General features: G+C 44.4%; 1 protein-coding gene across 1 annotated transcript in view; it reads right to left on the bottom strand.

The window, feature by feature from the left end:
- Window positions 1–149: 149 nt before the first annotated feature.
- slc24a1 (solute carrier family 24 member 1) overlaps window positions 150–23,893 on the bottom strand; it is a 64,303-nt gene continuing 40,559 nt past the window's right edge. Inside the window, exons 7-13 of the mRNA XM_078241894.1 lie at window positions 20,597–20,632; window positions 16,940–17,161; window positions 10,138–10,463; window positions 8,162–8,452; window positions 7,665–7,754; window positions 4,590–4,756; window positions 150–399 (exon numbers count right to left, since the gene is read on the bottom strand). Coding sequence (XP_078098020.1) covers window positions 150–399; window positions 4,590–4,756; window positions 7,665–7,754; window positions 8,162–8,452; window positions 10,138–10,463; window positions 16,940–17,161; window positions 20,597–20,632 — 1,382 coding nt within the window. The remainder of the gene's footprint in view (window positions 400–4,589; window positions 4,757–7,664; window positions 7,755–8,161; window positions 8,453–10,137; window positions 10,464–16,939; window positions 17,162–20,596; window positions 20,633–23,893) is intronic.

The following is a 23,893-nucleotide window of genomic DNA, read 5'->3' as shown; positions in this document are numbered from 1 at the left end:
AAATTAACAGCAATAACGACATTGTTGGGTACGGAAGGGCTGATGCTTTAAAACGTTTCAATCAGCCTTTATTCTGGTTGTTTTACCGTCATTTAAAGTTTCAATCCTCGGTAGTGTCCTCTGATAAGTCAAAAGTAGAAAGTCAGAGTTCATATGGACACTGGGCAGACTATAACCCTGTCTTCCAACAGGACGCTGATGATTAAAAACGTAAAGTAGAGACCAAACATGGTGAAGCCCAATAATTTATTCATCTTCCACTTGGAGAGGCCAATGGAGATTATCACGAACAGCAGCATCAGGAATAGTAGTACAATGGCACAGAACAGGCCATTACTGCTGACTGGAACTGGATGGAATTTGTTAGAGGCAGCATACAATAACCAGGGCACTGGAAGCCTATCATAAAGAAAAAGAATCCCAAAGAAGGTTAATAGATGAGCAAACATCATTGTGAGAAAGCGAGTGGTTGTGTGGATGTTAATATTTTTACAACCAGTTGGGCTGTTTCACTGAAGCTACGGCATTATTTCATGCTCTGAAATGCTGCATGGTGATGTTGGTTGGTGACAAGGTGGTGTACAGTAACAATGAGCTAATGGGTTGGTAACTCACTGACCAAGTTCAAGCCAAAGCAAACTCAAGCCCAGCTACAGACTGACATATACACACACCTGTTAGAAAACAGACACTACTCCTTTGGCTGAGCTTGAGGGCCAGGGGTGACAAAATTTAATGCCTTAAATTTATAATTCTGATGCTCAGATCTCTGCATTGTCTCGCCCCTTCATACCAGCCCTGCAACCCTCCTAAAACTGTGCATTCCTCAAACCTTAGCTTCTTGTGCATTCCTATTTCTTCTGTCCCACCACTGGTGGCCAAGGCACTAAATTCTGAAATTCCCTCCCTAAACCTCTCACCTTTCCCGCCTTTAAGTTATTCTTTAAAACTTACCTCTTTGACCAAGCTTTTGACTGCCTGTCCGAATATTGTCTCATAAGAACATAAGAAATAGGAGCAGGAGTAGGCCATCTAGCCCCTCGAGCCTGCCCCGCCATTCAATAAGATCATGGCTGATCTGACGTGGATCAGTACCACTTACCCGCCTGATCCCCATAACCCTTAATTCCCCCACCGATCAGGAATCCATCCATCCGCGCTTTAAACATATTCAGCGAGGTAGCCTCCACCACCTCAGTGGGCAGAGAATTCCAGAGATTCACCACCCTCTGGGAGAAGAAGTTCCTCCTCAACTCTGTCTTAAACCGACCCCCCTTTATTTTGAGGCTGTGTCCTCTAGTTTTAACTTCCTTACTAAGTGGAAAGAATCTCTCCGCCTCCACCCTATCCAGCCCCCGCATTATCTTATAAGTCTCCATAAGATCCCCCCTCATCCTTCTAAACTCCAACGAGTACAAACCCAATCTCCTCAGCCTCTCCTCATAATCCAAACCCCTCATCTCCGGTATCAACCTGGTGAACCTTCTCTGCACTCCCTCCAATGCCAATATATCCTTCCTCATATAAGGGGACCAATACTGCACACAGTATTCCAGCTGCGGCCTCACCAATGCCCTGTACAGGTGCATCAAGACCTCCCTGCTTTTATATTCTATCCCCCTCGCAATATAGGCCAACATCCCATTTGCCTTCTTGATCACCTGTTGTACCTGCAGACTGGGCTTTTGCGTTTCATGCACAAGGACCCCCAGGTCCCTTTGCACGGTAGCATGTTTTAATTTGTTTCCATTGAGATAGTAATCCCATTTGTTATTATTTCCTCCAAAGTGTATAACCTCGCATTTCTCAACGTTATACTCCATTTGCCATATCCTCGCCCACTCACTCAGCCTGTCCAAATCTCTCTGCAGATCTTCTCCGTCCTCCACACGATTCACTTTTCCACTTATCTTTGTGTCGTCTGCAAACTTCGTTACCCTACACTCCGTCCCCTCCTCCAGATCATCTATATAAATGGTAAATAGTTGCGGCCCGAGTACCGATCCCTGCGGCACGCCACTAGTTACCTTCCTCCAACCGGAAAAACACCCATTTATTCCGACTCTTTGCTTCCTGTCGGATAGCCAGTCCCCAATCCACTTTAACACACTACCCCCAACTCCGTGTGCCCTAATCTTCTTCAGTAGCCTTTTATGGGGCACCTTATCAAACGCCTTTTGGAAATCCAAAAACACCGCATCCACCGGTTCTCCTCCATCAACCGCCCTAGTCACATCTTCATAAAAATGGGTTCTTGTCTTATTCTAAGATCCATTCTAATATCTCCTTTGGCTCAATTTCAGTTTCTTTGGTTATGCGCTTGTGAAGGATCTTGGGTGGTTTTATTATTTTGCTATTTCAAAGGTGCTATAAATTTCCAAATTGTTATAAGTAGTAAAGGCAATGCAGTGTTGAGAGGGAATTAAATACAGTGTGACATGAATGTGATGGTTTGTTCCATTGACAATGTTTACATTGAAGTCAACCATTTTTATTATATTTGTTTTTCAACTTTCACTCAATGGTTGTACCTGATCTAGGCTGAGTACCAGAACACCAGCCTGGTACACTCCAGGTGTAACTGCAGAGAGCCATGTAGCTGAAACTCCACGTCTCCCATCAGTGGAACCTCCATAGTGAAGGTCAGAATTTACAACACACAGTTTTTGATCATGTGCCCCTTTCTTTATATCAAAGGAAACCCTGTATTTGGCTAGACTCCAGTAAAGATGAACTTTGTGTTGCAAGTGTTATTTTTATATGATACTCCTTAGTTGCTGGAACTTGACATTCACCAAACCCCAACTATCCTATGATGTCCTGGAGAGGGGCTTGAGCCAATAACTTCTGACTCTGAGGTGACGGTGCTGCCCCAACTGTGGCAGTCTTCCCCTTGTAATCCTCTACAGAAGGTAACATATTGCAACTGATATGTTCAAGATGACTGTTTAACTTGAAAATGCTCCAAGTCCTTCTGTGAAGTCATGATCAAGGGCTGAATAAATCTGCTGAAGTAGGACTCACTGCCACCCCATCTGTGTGACTAACAGTCAGCACACAGCCTTCTGGTCTCAACATCGAATTCATCAACTTCAGATGATTTCCTCGACCCCTTCATTTTCATTCTATTTTATTTAATTTTTTGATGTTCTCTACCTTCTATTTCTTTATTGTCTTTCTCCATTTTTCTTTCCCCCCCCCCCCCCCCCACTCTTTCCCCTACTTCATCCCCTCCTTCTCTTACCTTTTCGCCCCCCGCTTCCCCTTTTCTACATTCTACCTCTGTCCCATTCTCTCCCCCCCCCCCTTCCAAACATCTCCATTTGTCACAGTTTACAGCTTCTCTGCCGTTTGGTCATTCACACCCTTTATTCTCTCTGTGGACAGCTATTAGCAGTCTATTCCCCTGGTTTCTATGGCTATGACTCATTTTTAATTCCCTCACCCTGCAGTATATCTCCCACTTTCTATGCCTTTTAGCTTTGACAAAGGGTCATCTGGACTCAACATCAGCTCCTTTCTCTCCTTACAGATGCTGCCAGACCTGCTGAGGTTTTCCAGCATTTTCTCTTTTGGTAGCAGTCAGCACACCTCTGACTGCACCTAACACCGTGCTCCCATCTACAACACCAGCATCGTGTGCTGCTCCTGAGTGTTTCCACACAACAGGATTTGAGAAGCAAATTGTACATACCTGCTTTTTAATTGGTGTGAAATATCTGTCACGTTCATAGCCTCTCTGAGGCACTGTACCCTTCACAATCTGCAATATTAGTACACCTTTGAGTTTTCAATTAGTTGAACTGTACTAGGATAAAAGGCCCTTTGAACCTATTAAAATCATTGCTTCTTAGAAAAAGCTGGAACAGACAACAGGCACTAACAGAAGCATTAGGAGTGACTGTAAGTGCTCCAACTATCCCTTTTTGTGGGGCATGAGCAGTGTGAGTTGACATGTACAATACAATCAAAGGAAGAGCTTGTATAAGTGTAACTCTTCAGGACGTCTTGAAACACTTTACAGTTAATGAAAGATTTGAAGTACAGTCACTTGCCGGAACAACTGGAACTAATTTTTGCACAGCACGATCCCACACACACCAATGTAATAATGGCTAAATAATCTGTGTTAGTGATGATATTTGAGGGATAAATATTGGACTCAGGATAACAGGGGTTGTCATTATAAATTATGCCTGGGGACTTTTTATATCCACCTGAGATAAACGATTGGGCCTTGGTTTAATGTCTTATACAAAAGACACCACCTCAGACAGTGTAGCACTCCCTCAGTACTGCACTGGGGTGTTACGGAGGTATGTGATCTAGTCTCTGGAGTGAGACCTAACTACAACCTTCTGATTCAGAGGCAAGAATGCTACATGTTGAGCCATGACTGACAGGACGTTACACACTAAAACATGGGTGGAGTGGTGCTAATCACACAAGTGGGGTAGACTATAACTTGTCCTTTGTGTTTTCAGTGGAAGGGCTGCAGAATGCACAAAATATGATATAAATGTGACCCCCCCTTCCCACGCCGCTAAAACTCACCCCGTTATTGCAACAACCTGAGAAATGATACTTGCCCAACTGTGATGTCAAAGATGTTACTTCCCACTGAGCTGGAAACCGCCATATCCCCCAGACCTTTGCGAGCAACAATAACACTGGTGATGAGGTCAGGGATTGATGTACCCGCAGCAAGGATGGTTAAACCCATTATCTCTTCGGAAATGCCAATCGTCTCACCCACCTGGGTAAAAAGGAAATAGCTGTAAAATCCCTGAGCTTCTGCTGGACCGGGAGCGATACACAGAATCTCACCAGTCTCCACACTCTTAACTCTGGAATAAAAAGGATTTATGATCCCAAGAGGAGTTTGAGCTTACTGTGTAAATGCACTGCCTGCTGTAACAAGTTATACAAACTTAAAGACTTCAGCTTAACTCAGTTGGACAGAGATTGGATACTAAATTTGGCCAAAGTGCTACTTAGATTAGTTGAGAAATATCAGCCAAGGTTCCTTCTCCAACGATAGCTGCTGGAAAAAGCACCAATGACATTAAGGAAGAGCAGGAGGAGATTCAGCTTTCCACCATTTCCACCATCAAATAGCCTGTGACACTTAATGCCTAGACTTTCCAAAGAATCACAACTACTTAAACAGAGAGCGGTTGGGCCCCGTGACCCAAACCCTACATCATTCAGCGGGAGTCGGTGCCCCAGGAACTGTACTCCAGTGAGAGTCAATACCTTCAAACAAGGATGGGAGGAAGTTTTTAAACAGGAATTCCATCAAACTGAAGTCTTCACATTTATTCACTTGAAACAGGTGCAGCAGGAAACAAAGACAGCAAATAGTGTGTTGGTCTTCACATTGAGAGGATCTGAGTGTAGGGATAGGGATGCTTTGCTGTAATTGTATAGTGATGGTGAGATAACACCTGGAGTATTGTGTACAGTTTGGTGTCCTTATCTGAGGAAAGTTCTTGCCATAGAGGGAGTACAGCGAAGGTTTACCAGGCTGAATCCTGGGATGGCAGGTCTATTATATGAGGAGAGACTAAGTCGGTTAGGATTATATTCATTGCAGTTTAGAAGAGAGAGAGAGGATGTCATAGAACTTAAATTCTAACAGGATTGACAGGGTAGATTCAGAAAGAATGTTCCCAATGGTGGGGGAACCCAGAACTAGGAGTCATAGTTTGGGGATATGTAAGGGGTAAACCTTTTAGGATTGCGGTGAGGAGAAATTTCTTCACCCAGAGGGCAGTGAATCTGTGGAACTCACTACCACAGAAAGTAGTTGAGGCCAAAATGTCGTCTGATTTCAAGAAGAAAGTAGGTATGCCTCTTGGAACTAAAGGGATCAAGGGATATGGGGGGGAAGGAGGGATCAGGGTATTGAATTTGATGATTGGCCATGATCAAAATGAAGGGCGGAACAGGCTCGAAGGGCCGAATGGCCTCCTCCTGCTATTTGTTTCTATGTTTAGTCTGCTTATGGGAGAAACTGCCTCCCCTTCACTCCCGGTGGATGAAATATATGAAATCAAACCATTGTCTCACTTGATTGGACAGAATTCTACTGAACCAAATACTTCCAGATTTCTTATGTATGAAATTAATAATCCAAGTGGAAGATTTCAATACAAAATGTAAATGGTAGTTACTTGGGCACTAATAAATACTGTGGGGAGATGGTGACTGAATGGTAATGTCATGGACTAGTAATCCAGAGGCCCAGGCTAATGCCCAAGGTAAATGGGTCAAATCCCTCCATTCAATTAATAAAATCTGGAATTGAAAGCTAGTATCAAAAATGGTGCCAATGAAACTATAATTGATTGTTATAAAGACACATCTGGTTCACTAATCTGGGAAGGAAATCTGCCACCCTTACCTGGTCAGGCCTACATGTGACGGAGGTTGAGGGGCGACCTGAAAGAAGTCTACAAGATTGTGAGAGGCATGGACAGAGTGGATAGTCAGAAGCTTTTTCCCAGGTGGAAGAGTCAATTATTGGGGGGGCATAGGTTTAAGGTGCGAGGGGCAAGTTTTTTTACACAGAGGGTGGTGGGTGCCTGGAACTCGCTGCCGGGGGAGGTAGTGGAAGCGGATACGATTGTGAGTTTTAAGGGGCGTCTGGACAAATACATGAATAGGATGGGAATAGAGGGATACGGTCCCCTGAAGGGTCGCGGGTTTTAGTTCAGTCGAGCAGCATGGTTGGTGCAGGCTTGGAAGGCCGAGGGGCCTGTTCCTGTCCTGTAATTTTCTTTGTTCTTTGTGACTCCAGACACACAACAACAGCCCTCTAAATTGGCATGGCAAACCACTCAGTTTAAAGGCAAGTAGGGATGGGCAACAAATACTGGCCTTGCCAGCAACACACATTGTATCAAATATTTTTTTTAATGCACCAGTGTTAAATCACAACTGAAGGATTTCAAAATCTAATCAGATTGGTGCATTATGTTCAGATGATTTTGTCGTGTTGAACTGATCAATATTTCAAAAATATTCAAAGATTATTCAGTAAAAGATTATAAAAAGTACATTATGAAAAATGACTTCAAACAGATCGCAAACTTCCAGACAGCTGCATAGGTTCAGAATTTAGAAATGAATGGGTGTAAACTGTTTGGTATAATTGGTTTTTAAATGAACCGCTTCTTCCGCCAAAACAAGCGGAGACCAACATAAAGTTTATTAGTGTCACAAGTAGCCTTTCATTAACACCGCAATGAAATTACTGTGAAAAATCCCCTAGTTGCCTGTTCAGGTTACACTGAGGGAGAATTTAGCACGGCCAATGCACCCAACCCGCACATCTTTCGGACTGTGGGAGGAAACCGGAGCACCCGGAGGAAACCCACGCAGACACGGGGAGAATGTGCAAACTCCACACAGACAGTGACCCAGGCTGGAAATTAAACCCGGGTCCCTGGCACTGTGAGGCAGCAGTGCTAACCACCGTGCCACCAACACAGATAATAAACTGTAAATTACAAGAATCCTTCTCCAAAGAGAACATTTCTCACCACACGGTAATGTAGGATTTTTTCTAGTTGGTGTACTTCAAGCTAAATCACAGGAGTTTCATCCGAGACTCAAACATCCACGGATTAAAAGTAATTTTCCTCAAACACTCCACATACCTGGTGGGCCCACCACACCATCAAATATGAGAAAGCACCAATCCATAAAATAGATCCAAGGAAAGTTCCAATAAAGTACTTCTTTGAAGCCTGTTGAAAAATAAAATAATGTATATCACAGATATTTTATTCGCCACAATCTTGGGAAAAACAACATTTTAAACTGGGGATGATTTAATTTGGGATTTTTAAGTCATAATTGCACAGGAGGAGGCCATTTGGCCCATTGACCCAACGCTGGCTCTATGTAAAGCAATACAGTCAATCCTATCCCTCCGTTCTATACCCACAGTCCTACAAATTTATTTCCCTCGAGCCTATCCAATTTTCTTTTCAAATCTTTGATTGCCTCCCGCGTATACAATGAGACCGGGTCATTGCCATGTATTAAATCCTTGCTCATGTGTTATGATCAGACCTTATCTGGTTTCTTATTTAAACACATTGCTTGCTCTGTTACCAATAACTAATTTTTCTCACAATCCTTTTCCACTTACCGCATTTCGGACATCAGGCACTGTTAGCCAGAGAGGGAACACAATCGGAAGCAGGCACAGGTAGGTGACCTGTTTCCGTCGAGTATCTGGCCATTCGAGACTCAAAGGTTCTTCATCTTTGGTTTCCTCTTCATCCTCATCTTTACTGTCCTCATCATCATCATCTTCACTATCTTCATCACTATCGTCACTGTCATCATCATCACCATCATCGCTTCCATCAGAATCACCATCACCGCCATCATTTTCATCACCTTTTCCAGCATCTTCATCCTTCTCACCACCTGCTTCCTAATACCAAATGAGTTCATATCAGAAATGCAAAGATTCATTGGAAACATCACACACATTGATAATGGTAGTTCTGAATTGTGATTCAACCTATGGTTAGGCATCAGAAATGTGAAGATTTTTAAATGTACAATGTACTGATGATGCAGTAGAAATGTGTAATGGGAGGCGCCAGCTCAATTCTCTCCAGGTCATCTAAGTCAAGGACTGAACTTCAACAGCTTTCCATTGTTTAAAGCCCAAATAAAGTGCTGGATGTGGTCAGATAAACCCAACCCAGTTCATTTCGAATTCAAGGGTCAGGATTTTACAGACCTCCTGAGAATGGGCAAGTGGGGGAGGGGAATAGGGGGTGGAAAATTGGGTGGCATGGCAAGGGGGCCATGCCCATCATCTGCCCCCTCCATTGGTATGTCACCAGTGGTGGAGGTGCCAAGACTCCAGGATGAGACTGCCAGGTGAACCCTGATGACCTTGCTGTAGGTTACGAGAGTGTCCCTCCAGTTTGGGCACCCTGTGCCCAGAGGTCCCATTCACACAGTATTCCCCAACCACTATCCTCTTGCTCATGACCTCCCCAACACCCCTTGTCGGGGCCTACCAGACTCGCCCTGATGAAACCCTGCTCACTCACCTTGTGATCCAGCTCCAATGGTACTCTTCAATGGAATTTAACTGTAGTTCCAGCAGTGACCTCCACTCCCAGTGGCACTGTTGGGTCTGGACAGCTGCTGGCTATTTGATTAGCTGACAGCTCTAAGAGGTGGGAATGAAGGCAACAGCTCAACAGCCATTGAATCAACTCAGAGCTTCCCATTCTCACGGAAACGAGATTAAGTATGGGCGGGGCATCCACCTCCGCATAAAATTTCAATCAAAGAGACATCACACTGGCACTGTCAATTGGTCAAATACATTCTTTGCTCTCCTCTGGGTTATATTTCATACACCATCAGTCTTTCTATTCCTCCAGACATTGTTACCATCCTCCTTGCTGTTAATAATGTTCTTAAGTTTTGTGTCTTCATTGAAATTATTCCCTAGTTACCCAAGTCCAGGTCATTAATATATATTTAAGAACATTGGCTTCACTGCTGAATTCTGGGAAACACACTGTACAATCCCCTCCAGTCTGAAAAGCAAACACTCATCACTACTCTCTGCTTTCTGTCCCTTAGCCCAGCGTTGCCCCTTTAATTCAATGTGTTTCAATTTTGCTAATATCCTATTATGTGGCTCTTTATCTAAAAGTCCACACACATCAAATCAACGGCAAAGCCCTCATGCAGCCTCCGCCAACTTTCATCGGAGACTTTGTGCTGTGAAAGACAAGATTGTGTTTCAAATTGAATTCTCAATATTACCCAGGTTTCCACTTAAGACAATGTCTCAAAAAATTGTCAGTCTGCTATTCAACTCGTCCAATTTCTGTCCCTCACTTAGCCTCTAATTTCTCACAATCCGTATGGTAAAATCCCTATCGTTGGGTTTCTGGCACTACACTGACATAGCCACTATACTGAGATCGTGTCCTTATTGGTACAAACACACACCCCCCCCCGCCCCTACCCACCCTGAGAGATTCTTTTGTCCCATTAACACAGCTCCTTCCCTATGTTGAACAGAAGAGGCAGAATATAGAGTAGTTGAAGTGGAAAAAGAGTAGATCTTTTGCGGCCACTTACTTGGTCTTTGGTAGGATTAGCTTCATCCCCACCGCTTCCTGTCGGTGACGATGGGCTGGGTGGATCAGTTGGGGGAGTCACTTCAACATTCACTGGGGTGGGGAGATCTGTCACCTCCTCTGTCTTCTCTGGCTTTTCCTCTGTCTCCTCCTCTGTCTCCTCCTCTGGCTTCTCCTCTGGCTTCTCCTCTGGCTTCTCTTCCTCTGTCTTCTCTGGCTTTTCCTCTGTCTCCTCCTCTGTCTCCTCCTCTGGCTTCTCCTCTGGCTTCTCCTCTGGCTTCTTCTCCTTTGTTTTCTCTCCCTCTGTCACCTTCTCAGCGTCTCCATCTACAAAACAATATATTAATCTTCAGGATTTTGTTTTGTTTTTTATGTTCATTCTTAAAAGGGACATTATTTCAGTGTCAGAATTCTCATCTTGGCTCAAATCTCGCAACAATTAGGAATTGTTGCTCTAAAATTTTAATTCAGTTTAATGCAAAACCAATCTGGAAATGAAACTCTGGTGCCAATGAAAGTAATCATGAGACTGTTGGAATATTGTAAAAAAAAATCTAACCATTCATGAATGTTCTTTTGGGAAACAAATCTGATGTCTTTACCTGGTCTGGTTTATAAATGACTTCAATCCCCGCCAATGGTTGACTCCCAATTGCCCATGGAAGTGGAAGCCCCTCATTTGCATCAAACTGCTACCAGTGATTCAAGAAGGCAGCCCACCAATGCCTACTGAGGACATCCAGCAATCGGAAAATTATTGCCAGCAATACCCGAGATTAAACATTTTAAAATCTTTCCCTTAAAGGTTGACTTAAAGTTAGCCATATTAACAATCTCAATAAGGAGACGTTGTAATCTAGAAATGGTTATATATTAAATCATTCCTCCTCAAATATCGCCGCCAACAGCCATTTCTCCACTTTAGGGCGGGTGATTTAACTTTTACAATTCAGTTACTACTTTGGGTTAATCTTTAGGTCTGACTGCATCACCCCATCAGTGAACTTGGAAGAAATGCCCCTTAAACCATCTCAAAATGTAGCACCTTCACTCTGCAAAGTATGCAGCCCAGAATGGGTAACAAAGACCTTGTGTGTGGGTGGGGGGGGGGGGGGGGGGGTTTACAACAGTCTTTCCCCCCCCCCCCCCACAATGTGTTTTCCAGCGGAGGAACCTGGAAAATTCAGCCCTTCCTCTTTTAGTTTTTTAATCCAACACTCAAGAACACTCTTGTATTTTATGTAAATTTTTCTGCTTCCCAAGGTGAAGGCCAGTAGTTATATATATATATATATATATACACACACACACATATATATATAGACATATGTAAATATTGGACAGGAATAGACCAGCTGGTCAATCTCTCCTTTCCTGTAGAGTTGTGATGTTTCCTATGTCACTTCATGATTCCTTTCCCATCTCCGTGTTACGTAGTCGCCCATTATAGGCACAATATCTAAATCCAATTACGGAAAAGAATTTCTAAAGAATTCCTCTCGCTGCTTCTAGGTGATTGAGACTAGTTCAGAACTGAGTGCTGGGAATTGGACATTTATCCATCTTATATACTTTATACCAGCATTACCCAGCTCCATATCCAAGTGTAACACACAGTTGCAGTAAAGTTCTTTCCTAAGGGTTGAATTGTGCAGTATATAAGTCTTTCAACTCTGGGACTCGGGTTCCATTAGATCTCTGTTCTCTGAGAGTTTTGGCAGTTTCCATGGGATTTGTTTGAAGAGCCTCAACCCCTAGTACTGCACTAAATAGGCTCCCAGATAAATCAGGGGAGGCAAAAACCCAGAATCACTTGAGAAACAGTTAGATGCAGCATCGATGGGACTGTAGATGGATGAGTGGCCTTTTATGAAGAGTAAATCATGTTTAACTAATTTGCTAGAATTCTGCAAAGATGTAACAAACAAAAGTGGATAATGGGGGTCCTGTAGATGTAATGTATCTGGACTTCCAGAAGGCATTTGATAAGGTGCCGTACAAAAGGTTAAAACATAAGGTTTTACCCCCATGGGGTTGGGGGTAATATATTAGCTTAGACAGAGGATTGGCTAACCAACAGAAAGCAGAAAATGGGGGAAAATGGGTCTTTTTCTGGTTGGCAAACTGGACCTAGGGTGCCACAGGGTTCAGTCTTGGGCCCCAACTATTGTGACGTTAGTGACCTTTACGAAAGGACTTTTTTAAATCATGATTTCTGTGGCTCTCACAGCTCCAGTGATGTCATTGTTGCTGGTTTGACTGGAAATGTCCTTGTATTGCTTCTTAAGTGGTCTAAATAGGGTTGTTTGTGTTTAAAGAACAAAGAACAGGACAGCACAGGAAACAGGCCCGTCAGCCCTCCAAGCCTGTGCCGCTCCTTGGTCCACCTAGACCAATCGTTTGTATCCCTCCATTCCCAGGCTGCTCATGTGACTATCCAGGTAAGTCTTAAACGACGTCAGCGTGCCTGCCTCCACCACCCTACTTGGCAGCGCATTCCAGGCCCCCACCACCCTCTGTGTAAAAAACATCCCTCTAATATCGGAGTTATACTTCGCCCCTCTCACCTTGAGCCCGTGACCCCTCGTGAACGTCACTTCTGATCTGGGAAAAAGCTTCCCACCGTTCACCCTATCTATCCCCTTCATAATCTTGTACACCTCTCTTAGATCTCCCCTCATTAACAAAGAAAATTACAGCACAGGAACAGGCCCTTCGGCCCTCGAACCCTGCACCGACCATGCTGCCCGACTTAACTAAAACCCCCTATGCTTCCGGGGACCATATCCCTCTATTCCCATCTCATTCATGTACTTGTCAAGACGCCCCTTAAAAGTCACTACCGTATCCGCTTTCACTACCTCCCCCGGCAACGAGTTCCAAGCACCCACCACTCTCTGTGTAAAAAATCTGACTCATACATCTCTTTTAAACCTTGCCCCTCGCACCTTAAACCTATGCCCCCTAGTAATTGACTCTTCCACCCTGGGAAAAAGCTTCTATCCACTCTGTCCATGCCTCTCATAATCGTATAGACTTCTATCAGGTCTCCCCTCAACCTCCGTCGCTCCAGTGAGAACAAACCAAGTTTCTCCAACCTCTGCTCATAGCTAATGCCCTCCATACCAGGCAACATCCTGGTAAATCTTTTCTGTACCCTCTCCAAAGTCTCCACATCCTTCTGGTAGTGTGACGACCAGAATTGAACACTATATTCCAAGTGCGGCCTAACTAAGGTTCTATAACCTCATGTAGTGGGCGGCACGGTAGCACAGTGGTTAGCACTGCTGCTTCACAGCTCCAGGGACCTGGGTTCGATTCCTGGCTTGGGTCACTGTCTGTGTGGAGTTTGCACATTCTTCTCGTGTCTGCGTGGGTTTCCTCCGGGAGCTCCGGTTTCCTCCCACAATCCAAAGATGTGCGGGTTAGGTTGATTGGCTATGCTAAAATTGCCCCTTAGTGTCCTGGGATGCATAGATTAGAGGGATTAGTGGGTAAAATATATGGGGGTAGGGCCTGGGTGGGATTGTGGTCGGTGCAGACTCGATGGGCCGAATGGCCTCTTTCTGTACTGTAGGGTTTCTATGATTTCTATGATAAAGCGGCAACATGACTTGCCAATTTTTAAACTCAATACCCTGGCCAATGAAGGCAAGCATGCCGTATGCCTTCTTGACTAACTTCTCCACCTGTATTGCCACTTTCAGTGACCTGTGTACCTGTACACCCAGATCCCTTTGCCTATCAATACTCCTAAGGGTTCTGCCATTTACTGTATATTTCCTATCTGTATTAGATCTTCCAAAATGCATTACCTCACATTTGTCCGGATTAAACTCCAGTTGCCATCTCTCCGCCCAAGTCTCCAACTGATCTATATCCTGCTGTATCCTCTGATGGTCCTCATCACTATCCGCAAATCCACCAACCTTTGTGTCGTCTGCAAACTTACTAGTTACATTTTCTTACTAGTTACTTACTTACTAGTTACATAATGCAAACTTACAGTTACATTTTCCTCCAAATCATTTATATATATTACAAACAGCAAAGGTCCCAGCACTGATCCCTGAGGAACGCCACTTGTCACAGTCCTCCATTCAGAAACGCACCCTTCCACTGCTCCCCTCTGTCTTCTTTGACCAATGGTAGTCATGATGTGGAGATGCCGGCATTGGACTGGGGTAAACACAGTAAGAAGTTTAACAACACCAGGTTAAAGTCCAACAGGTTTATTTGGTAGCAAAAGCCACAAGCTTCCGGAGCACTGCCCCTTCGTCAGGTGAGTGGGAGTTCTGTTCACAAACAGGGCATATAAAGACACAAACTCAATTTACAGAATAATGATGTGGACGGCCTCAACCGGGATATTGGGTTCATGTCACACTATCTGTAATCCCCACAGCTTGCCCAGAATTTCACTGGCTGTCCTGTCTGGAGACAATACACATCTCTTTAACCTGTCTTAATGCTCTCTCCACTCACATTGTTTGTACCTTTAAGACTTGATTAGTTGTAAGTATTCGCATTCCAACCATTATTCTGTAAATTGAGTTTGTGTCTTTATATGTCTTGTTTGTGAACAGAACTCCCACTCACCTGACAAAGGGGCAGTGCTCCAAAAGCTTGTGGCTTTTGCTACCAAATAAACCTGTTGGACTTTAACCTGGTGTTGTTAAACTTATTGCTGTTCTTTGATCGAGCCAGTTCTGTATCCATCTGATCCCATGCGACTTCACCTTCTGCACCAGCCTGCCATGAGGGACCTTGTCAAAGGCCTTACTGAAGTCCATGTAGACAACATCCACTGCCCTACCCTCATCAATCATCTTCGTCACTTCCTCAAAAAACTCGAGGATTACTCTGGGATTAGTTTTTCAATCCTGCATTGTTAGGAGGACAGTCATGTGTTTTTGGACAGATTTTTTTCTATTTTCAGTTTGGAGCTGCAGATTTGAGTTTTTAGTTTTAGAAGGGACAGCAAGCTAAAAATAAGTGTTTTCCCTCTCTTCCTGTTTTTTGAAAATTCTACTGGTTAGCTGAAAACAATACCTTGTTTTTCTGAAGGGTGAAAATCTGCTGTTGTTGGGGGCTGGACCAGAGTCTCTCTCGTGTTTTGGGAAGCTGCCCTGTCTTCAGACTGTTCAGAGTGAATCCAGAGAACTGCAGACTTCAACCAAAGGACTCAATTTCCAGTGTCACGTGAGCAGTAGACTTTGCTGTATTGAACCTGTTTAAAGGGTTTTGTCTATGGCAAGGGTTGTGGTTTGATTGGAACACATTAGATATCTTTGTTAAGGGTTATACATTATAGTGGTTGTTTTGTTTCTTGTTTGTAATTGATAAAAGTTCTTGCTAATTTTCTTACTATACATGTTAACTATATTCTTAAATAAACTTGTTTGATAAAAGCTCCCTATTGGGTCTTTAGAGTCACACCTGAAGTGGAACATCTCATGCTTATTCTCGCCAAATTCAAGATGCAAAACTTATGATTCAGGCAAGCTCCATAAAACAATTTGGAGTTTCTAACCTGAACCATAACACTATTTACAATCTATATTAATGACTTGGATACAGAGATAGAATGTTCTATAACCAAATTTGCAGATGACACTAAAATGGGTGGGGAATGCAAGTTGCAATGAGGAAATTAGAAATTTACAAACGGATATGGATAGGTCAGGTGAGTGGGCCAAAATTTGGCAGACGGAGTTTAACGCAGATAGATGCGAGGTTTTTCATTTTGGTCAGAGGAATAAAAAGGCAACTTATTATCTAAATGGAGAGAAACTTCAAAATGCTTTGGTACAGAGGGATCTGGGTGTCCTCGTGCACGAATCATAGAAGGTTAGTGTGCAGATGCAGCAGGTAATAAGGAAGGAAAATGGAACATTGGCATTCATTGCTAATGGAATAGCTGTTGCAACTGTATGGGACATTGGTGAGACCACATCCAAAGAACGGCACACAGTTTTTGTCCTCTTACATAAGAAGGATGTAAATGCATTTGTGGCGGTTCAGAGAAGGTTCACCAGGTTGATTCCAGGAATGAAGGACTTGTCTTATGAAGAGAGATTGAGCAGTTTAGGTCTATGCTTGCTGGGGTTTAGAAGAACGAGAGGAGATTTAATTGAGGAATACAAGATGCCAAAGGGGACTGACAGGGTAGATGTAGAATGGATGTTTTCCCTTGTTGGATATTCTAGAACAAGAGGCCATAGCTTTAGGCTAAGGGGTGGCAGATTGAAAACAGAAATGAGGAGGAATTACTTTACTCAAAGGGTGGTGAATCTGTGGAATTCACTCCCTGAGTTGCTGATTCTGCTGTCTCATTCAATGTTTTTATCTCTTTAATTTTTCATTGTCAAGATTCCCTCATTCAAACTCTTATTTTCCCAGTTTAGTTCTTCACTGGACTCATTCTTATTTTCTAGTTGCTTTTTCATGGAGTTCAGCGGATTCTGTATTATCTTATTAATTTCTTCTTAGCTTAATCTTATTTTTTTTAAGTTTGCTGTCAGTCATTTCATCTTGTTGTTTTAATGTCTTCTCTAGAACTTTAATTCCTTTCGATGATTATTCTTCAGTAGTTTCTGGTTTCTTTTGAAGTCTTTAATTCCTGCATTTCTTCCGAGGTGAATCCATCATGTACATTTCACAAATGGAACCTTTATTTCTACTCGTCTTAACTTCAGTCAAACCCTTTTTAGTTTCACTGTTGCTCAGATCTGTCCCTGACAAAGTGTTGTCTTGTTTCCATTCGCAATTCTCTCATTGTTTTTCATTTAGTCTCTTGTTGCCCTCCTGGAGTTTCTCTTGCCTCGTTTCTAATGTGTTCTGCCTCTTCTGCGAGGTCTTCATTGTATCCTTTGAGGTCTTCTGTTGTTTATGCTCCTTTTTTGAGGGTTGCCCTTTATCTGGGGTCTCCTCCAATCTTCCTGTTTGTTCCTTCTTGAAGTGCATTGCCACTTCAAGACTGTCATTTTTTTCACTCACCTGTTCAGCAGCTGTCGGCTTTTTCCCTGAGCTTTGGCGTGAACTTGGCTGCTGTTTTTTGAATTTTTAAAATTTCTCCTTTTTACTGAAGGAAATCCCTTTCAGGGATCTTGGGAGTTTCTTTTCTTCTGGTTGTTTGGAGAGTGTGTTTTTTCTGTTGTGTTCTTTCTCTGAAGGTGCAGGTTTTTTTGGTGATTTTCTCAACGGCCTTAGGAGCATCATTGACCAGAAACTCAACTGGACTCACCACATAAACACAGCGGTTACAAGAACAGGTCAGAGGCTAGGAATACTATGGCGGGTAACTCACCTCCTGACTCCCCACAGCCTGTCCACCATCTATAAGGCACAAGTCAGGAGTGTGATGGAATACTCCCCACTTGCCTGGATGGGTGCAGCTCCAACAACACTCAAGAAGCTTGACACCATCCAGGACAAAGCAGCCCCGCTTGATTGGCACCACATCTACAAACATCAACTCCCTCCACCACCGACGCTCAGTAGCAGCAGTGTGTACTATCTACAAGATGCACTGCAGCAATTCACCAAAGATCCTTAGACAGCACCTTCCAAACCCACAACCTCCATCTAGAAAGACAAGGATAACAATTAAATGGGAACACCACCGCCTGCAAGTTCCCCTCCAATCACTCACCATCCTAACTTGGAAATATATCAGCCATTCCTTCACAGTCGCTGGGTCAAAATCCTGGAATTCCCTCCCTAACGGCATTGTGGGTCAACCCACAGAACATGGACTGCAGCGATTCAAGAAGGCAGCTCATTACCACCTCCTCGAGGGCAACTAGGGATGGGCAATAAATGCTGACCAGCCAGCGATGCCCATGTCCCATGGATGAATAAAGAAAAGTCACTTGGGGATTCGCTGTGGTCCATTCCGGGCTGCTGTTATTAACTTTTGTTCTTTTGTTTTTAAGTACGTTGAAAATTTATCTTCCTTTGCTTGAAGTCCATCAGTGCTGGGGAATCTCTGCAGACCGCTCCGACCCTGCTTCGACCCTGCTCCGACCCTGCTTCGACCCTGCTTCGACCCTGCTCCGATCCCGCTCCGATCCCACTCCGATCCTGCTCTGACCCCACGCTGATCCCGCTCCAATCCCGCTCCGATCCTGCTCTGATCCCACTCCAATCCCGCTCCGATCCTGCAGATTGGGAGCTTGTCAGTTTCAGCTCCTTAATTTTCCCGCACTCACTTAGGGTATTTCATTTCTTAACCAAAGCACTGCTTTCTGTGATCTCCTCTCTTTAAAACAACTTTGCAGCAACTCTTCTTTCTTCTAACCTAAAGCCACAGTTCTCGTTACGCAGAGTTACTTTCTCTTGATTTTTTTTCTCTACACATTTCTAAACTTTTGATTGTGCTGGCCATTTTAGATTTCTTCTGCGTCTGTCCTTCAGGGTCTGGCAATATGTCAGATGGGTCTATTCACCCAAAGCAAGACACTCTAGTAAGTATTTTTTTTCAGACTGCGATTAAAAGGATACTCACAGGTGTTGGGCCAGATACAGTGGCACGATAACTTTATCCTCATTGCCAGATGTAATGATGCACTTTCACAGACTTCATTAGGAACACAAAAATATTTATTGATAAGAACTCTCCAGCAGTACAGCAGTCACATGGCTGCGCCTAGAGAGACTCCACCCCCTGGGGTGATTGCCCACTGATTCTCAATTGGTCCCCCAAGCCAGGCGACCCTTGCTCTGCTGTGTTGCCCTTAAAGGGACAACCACCACAGGAGTGCTAATCTTTACAACTGGAGGCATGGTAGCACAGTGGTTAGCACTGCTGCTTCACAGCTCCAGGGTCCCGGGTTCGATTCCCGGCTCGGGTCACTGTCTGTGTGGAGTTTGCACATTCTCCTCGTGTTTGCGTGGGTTTCCTCCGGGTGCTCCGGTTTCCTCCCACAGTCCAGAGATGTGTGGGTTAGGTTGATTGGCCAGGTTAAAAATTGCCCCTTAGAGTCCTGAGATGCGTAGGTTAGAGGGATTAGAGGGTAAATATGTGGGGGTAGGGCCTGGGTGGGATTGTGGTCGGTGCAGACTCGAAGGGCCGAATGGCCTCCTTCTGCACTGTAGGGTTTCTATGATTTCTATGATGGAGGGAAAGGATATCAAAGGGAGGAAGATTTGCTGCAGCTATTCAAAGCCACCTTCCCCTCGGTCAACTCTACTTGTTACATCCTCAAAGAATTCCAAAAGATTCGTCAAGCATGATTTCCCTTTTATAAATCCATGCTGACTTTCTCTGATTATACCACTGCCTTCCAAATGCTGAGTTACAAAATCCTTAATCATGGACTGAAGCAACTTCCCCAGTACTGACGTTAGGCTCACTGGTCTATAGTTCCCTGTTTTCTCTTTACCTCTCTTTTTGGGTGGATAGTAAGAACGGGCGGCACGGTAGCACAGTGGTTAGCACTGCTGCTTCACAGCTCCAGGGACCCTGGTTCGAGTCCCGGCTCGGGTCACTGTCTGTGTGGAGTTTGCACATTCTCCTCGTGTCTGCGTGGGTTTCCTCCGGGTGCTCCGGTTTCCTCCCACAGTCCAAAGATGTGCGGGTTAGGTTGATTGGCCATGCTAAAATTGCCCCTTAGTGTCCTGGGATGTGTAGATTAGAGGGATTAGCGGATAAAATATGTAGGGATATGGGGGCAGGCCTGGGTGGGATTGTGGTCGGTGCAGACTCGATGGGCCGAATGGCCTCTTTCTGTAAAGTAGGGTTTCTTTCTTTCTCTTTCTGGTGGGTGAATTTTGGCCATATTCAGAAAAACAGGTGGTAAACGATAGATCTGGAGCCTGGCTTTTATAAATTACAAGTTTTTATTTACAGAGACACACATTGCATAACATGTACCTAGAGTTCAGACTGCTCCCTTATATAAAAATGCAAGTAAATGCCCAGTGAATGCCGATGACTTGAATAAAATTACACGCTCAACTAATATAAAATTTATAGGCCATTGATAGAATCATCATGACCCTTCGGCTCATCGTGTCTGCACCAACAAGAGTGAAGATTCATGCAAGGCAGAAGATTGTAACTGTCTCCCACTAAAAACAATAGATTCTGCCTCAATTAATCATCTTAAATCAGAGTCTGATAGATATTTGTTAGCCAAGAACTTTTAAGGAGTTGGAGCTAAGGCAAGTGAATGGGGTAAGGGTACAGGTCAGCCATGATCTAATAGGGGAACAGGCTCAATGGGCTGAATGGTCTCCTCTTGTATATGTATAGAATTATATGTATATCTTGCATATGTGTGTGCAGTGCAAAATTGTCTTTAATTTGGTATTGACTGGCAATTGTCCAGAGAGGTCTGGTGTGGAGAAGGAAAATGTCCCCCCGGTGCCATTGTGGGCTACTGTCTGGGTTGTGTACAATTGTTGGGGTAAAGTAGAGGAAGCTTCATTCCACTGCTGCCCTGTGCTGTACTTACCTGGGAATACCTGACCCTGAATTGGTGCCTGAAATTCTGCAGCCCAAATACTCATGGCAAACAGCTTTCACAAAATACATCCTACACTGCCTCAATACCCATGCTGACATTTCTGTTTCCACCGCAGTGGAAATGTGTTTGCTCAATCCACGTCAAAGCACATGCAGTTTTGTGCCTTGATCATTCACCAAGAACTAGTCACATTGAAACTGACAAACTCACTTCACACAGCGCGCAAATTGTCATTGGCAGACTGGAGTGACTAAGATTGCAGCGGTAAAAGGATTCTCCTTAAACCAATTGGGTTTTCCAGTCCTCAACTTGTGGCATTGAATAAATGGAAGAAACACTAGAGGCCGGAGCAGAGATGTGAAGGATATTGATGAAATTATCGATTGAATTTACTTCACACTTACTTTTAATTTTTTAAAAATTATTCGTGGGACATGGGCGTCTCAGGCTGGCCAGCATTTATTGCCCATTCCTAGTCGCCCTTGGAGGGCAGTTGAGAGTCAACCACATTGCTGTGGCTCTGGAGTCACATGCAAGGCCAGACCGGGTAAGGATGGCATAAAAGGAAGTGACAACACAATTCAAACTTAAAGAACACTCGGTGCAAGAGCGGTTATTCCAAGAAACTGGAGCAGTCCTGCAGATTCCACATGTTCGAAGATACAGTGGTTTTAGGAAATATGTAAACTTTGATAAAAATATATCAAGCTAAACTTCAGGTACAATTAGTTAACATATCCATGATTTCCTTAAGAACTAAATAAAAGGCAACCTAAGTTAAATAAGAAAAACAGAACAGGAAGAACGGATTCTAAACCGCTTCAATTTTCTTCCCACAGGGTCTGTGGGGTTCTGCAGTACCATTGGATGTTTAACCGTGGGTGGGGCTACATGGAACTGGACAGCCATTAGCCCAAAGGCCCTTAGTGTGGCTGGTTCCAAATCATAACTGAGCAGGTTTGGGAGAGTATTGCCGGGGAATGAATGGTGTGCGATGCAGAGAATCCCAAAACAAGGCAAATGATCAAACGGTAAGGAAAATACAGCCAGCATTCCAAAAGCCAAGGAAAGCCTGAGAACTGTGCAGTTCATGTATCAGAATTCCTGTCCTTGTTCTAGTATTGATGTATTTGGCTTTCCCCAAATAACAACATGGAGAGTTTGAAACTCTGGTTTAAAAAGCTCCTCAAGTTCTCTGCCCCCCTACCCCCCATTCAATTACATAAGAACATAAGAACATAAGAAATAGGAGCAGGAGTAGGTCATCTAGCCCCTCGAGCCTGCCCCGCCATTCAATAAGATCATGGCTGATCTGACGTGGATCAGTACCACTTACCCGCCTGATCCCCATAACCCTTAATTCCCTTACCGATCAGGAATCCATCCATCCGCACTTTAAACATATTCAGTGAGGTAGCCTCCACCACCTCAGCGGGCAGAGAATTCCAGAGATTCACCACCCTCTGGGAGAAGAAGTTCCTCCTCAACTCTGTCTTAAACCGACCCCCCTTTATTTTGAGGCTGTGTCCTCTAGTTTTAACTTCCTTTAGTCTCTAACTGATCCAAACCCAAGCTCCTTTTACCCACCTTTAACTTCTTAACCCTTGATAACTTTACCCCACAAAATCCTATCAACCTCTGGCTTGAAAGCTTCACTGACAGAGAGGAGAGAATTTCAGATTTCTATAATCTTGGGGGGTGACCTTACAGCCGGGCAGGGTGAGCCAGTAAGATCGTGCGGGAGCTGAGAAACCAGGTTCACGCCCGATTTCCCGCCTCTCGTGATCTTACCCGCACCAGATATCCAGCGAGGTCAGTCTCATGCCCATTTCCGGCACGAGGCTGAATAAATTATTTAAATGAAATTTAAATATCTTTTGCATTGAATTAATGATTCCAGGGCATTATCGACCGGGGTCCTTTGCCTCTGTGGCCTTGCAGGAGAGGTTCTTTCCGGCAAGAATCACAGCTGGACCCCAGCAACAGGGACCAAACGAGATGGCCTCACCGGTAGAACCAGAGGCCACTGAGGCCCCCTAGGGAGGTCGAGGGCAAAGAGGAGAGGTGACCCTTGGGCTGTGCCAGCCTGGCACCCTGGCACTACCCACCGGGCACCAGTCAGTGCCAAGGGGATTGGGCCAGACCAGGGGCGGCCAGTCGGGGGGAACCCGCTGCCATTCTGCATTAGTGATCAGTGGGGGGAAGGGAGAGAGGGAAGAAAATTGGTCAGTTTGGGCGGGTGAGAGGGTCATGATAGGCCACGGGCCCCTGTGATAGCTGGGGGGGGGCGCTGTGCTTCAACTGGGAGGCTGGCTGAGAGCAGCATGGGCTGAGTGACAGGCCTCTGCTGCTAGAGACCTGCACATGCGCAAATGCGCCCTCTGCTGCTCTCAGCCTGCGTTCGGGCAATTTGAGCTCCATCCCTCCCCTACAGACGAGAAACCATTTTTGAGGCTTTTTTTTAGTCTAAGTGGATAAGATAGCAGATTTGGACTCGCCCAAAAAACGGATCAGCAACTCCTATTTTCACACTCATCGTGGACTTAGAATTGTTTTCATAAGATCCCCCCAGTGTGTGAAAAGTGCGCCCTGATTTAACTCCTAATTTTAAAGTTCTATTCCCTTTGTTCCAGCTTCTTTCACCACAAGAAACTGCTTCTCTGTTTTTACCCTCGTGAGTCCTTTAATCATCTCAAATGCAAATGAATAATAGAAATGCTGACACAAACTGCACTCCCTGTCTCAGGAGAACAAAATATCCAGGCAAAGAAATAAAAATATTAATCGCATCAAAACAGCAGAATTCTGCTTTCGCCGTCTTGCCAGCACTCAGCTTGATTAGAGAGCCATTGTAATTATTCACAATTGAACTAATCGGTAGGGAGGCTGTGACTACAATGTACACACAAGGTACTCAGAGTTAAACTGCCCAGTTAGAATCATAGAATCCCTACAGTGCAGAAGGAGGCCATTCGGCCCATTGAGCCTGCACCAGCTACAATCCCATCCAGGCCCTATCCCCATAATCCATATTTACCCCACTAATCCCTCTAACCTACGCATCCCAGGACACTCAGGGGTAATTTAGCATGGCCAATGCACCTAACCCACACATCTTTGGACTGTGGGAGGAAACCGGAGCACCCGGAGGAAACTCACGCAGACACGGGGAGAATGTGCAAACTCCACACGGACAGTGACCCGAGTCGGGAATCGAACCCAGTTCCTTGGTGGGAATTCACATGCGATGTCCTGAAAGATGTCAGTTCCTGCTTGTGTTTCAGG

The sequence above is a fragment of the Mustelus asterias genome, chromosome 24 (genome assembly GCF_964213995.1).
Source record: "Mustelus asterias chromosome 24, sMusAst1.hap1.1, whole genome shotgun sequence".
NCBI classification, from domain to species: domain Eukaryota; kingdom Metazoa; phylum Chordata; class Chondrichthyes; order Carcharhiniformes; family Triakidae; genus Mustelus; species Mustelus asterias.
Note: the sequence above shows the minus strand (reverse complement) of the source record. Positions and strands in the feature narration are given on the sequence as shown.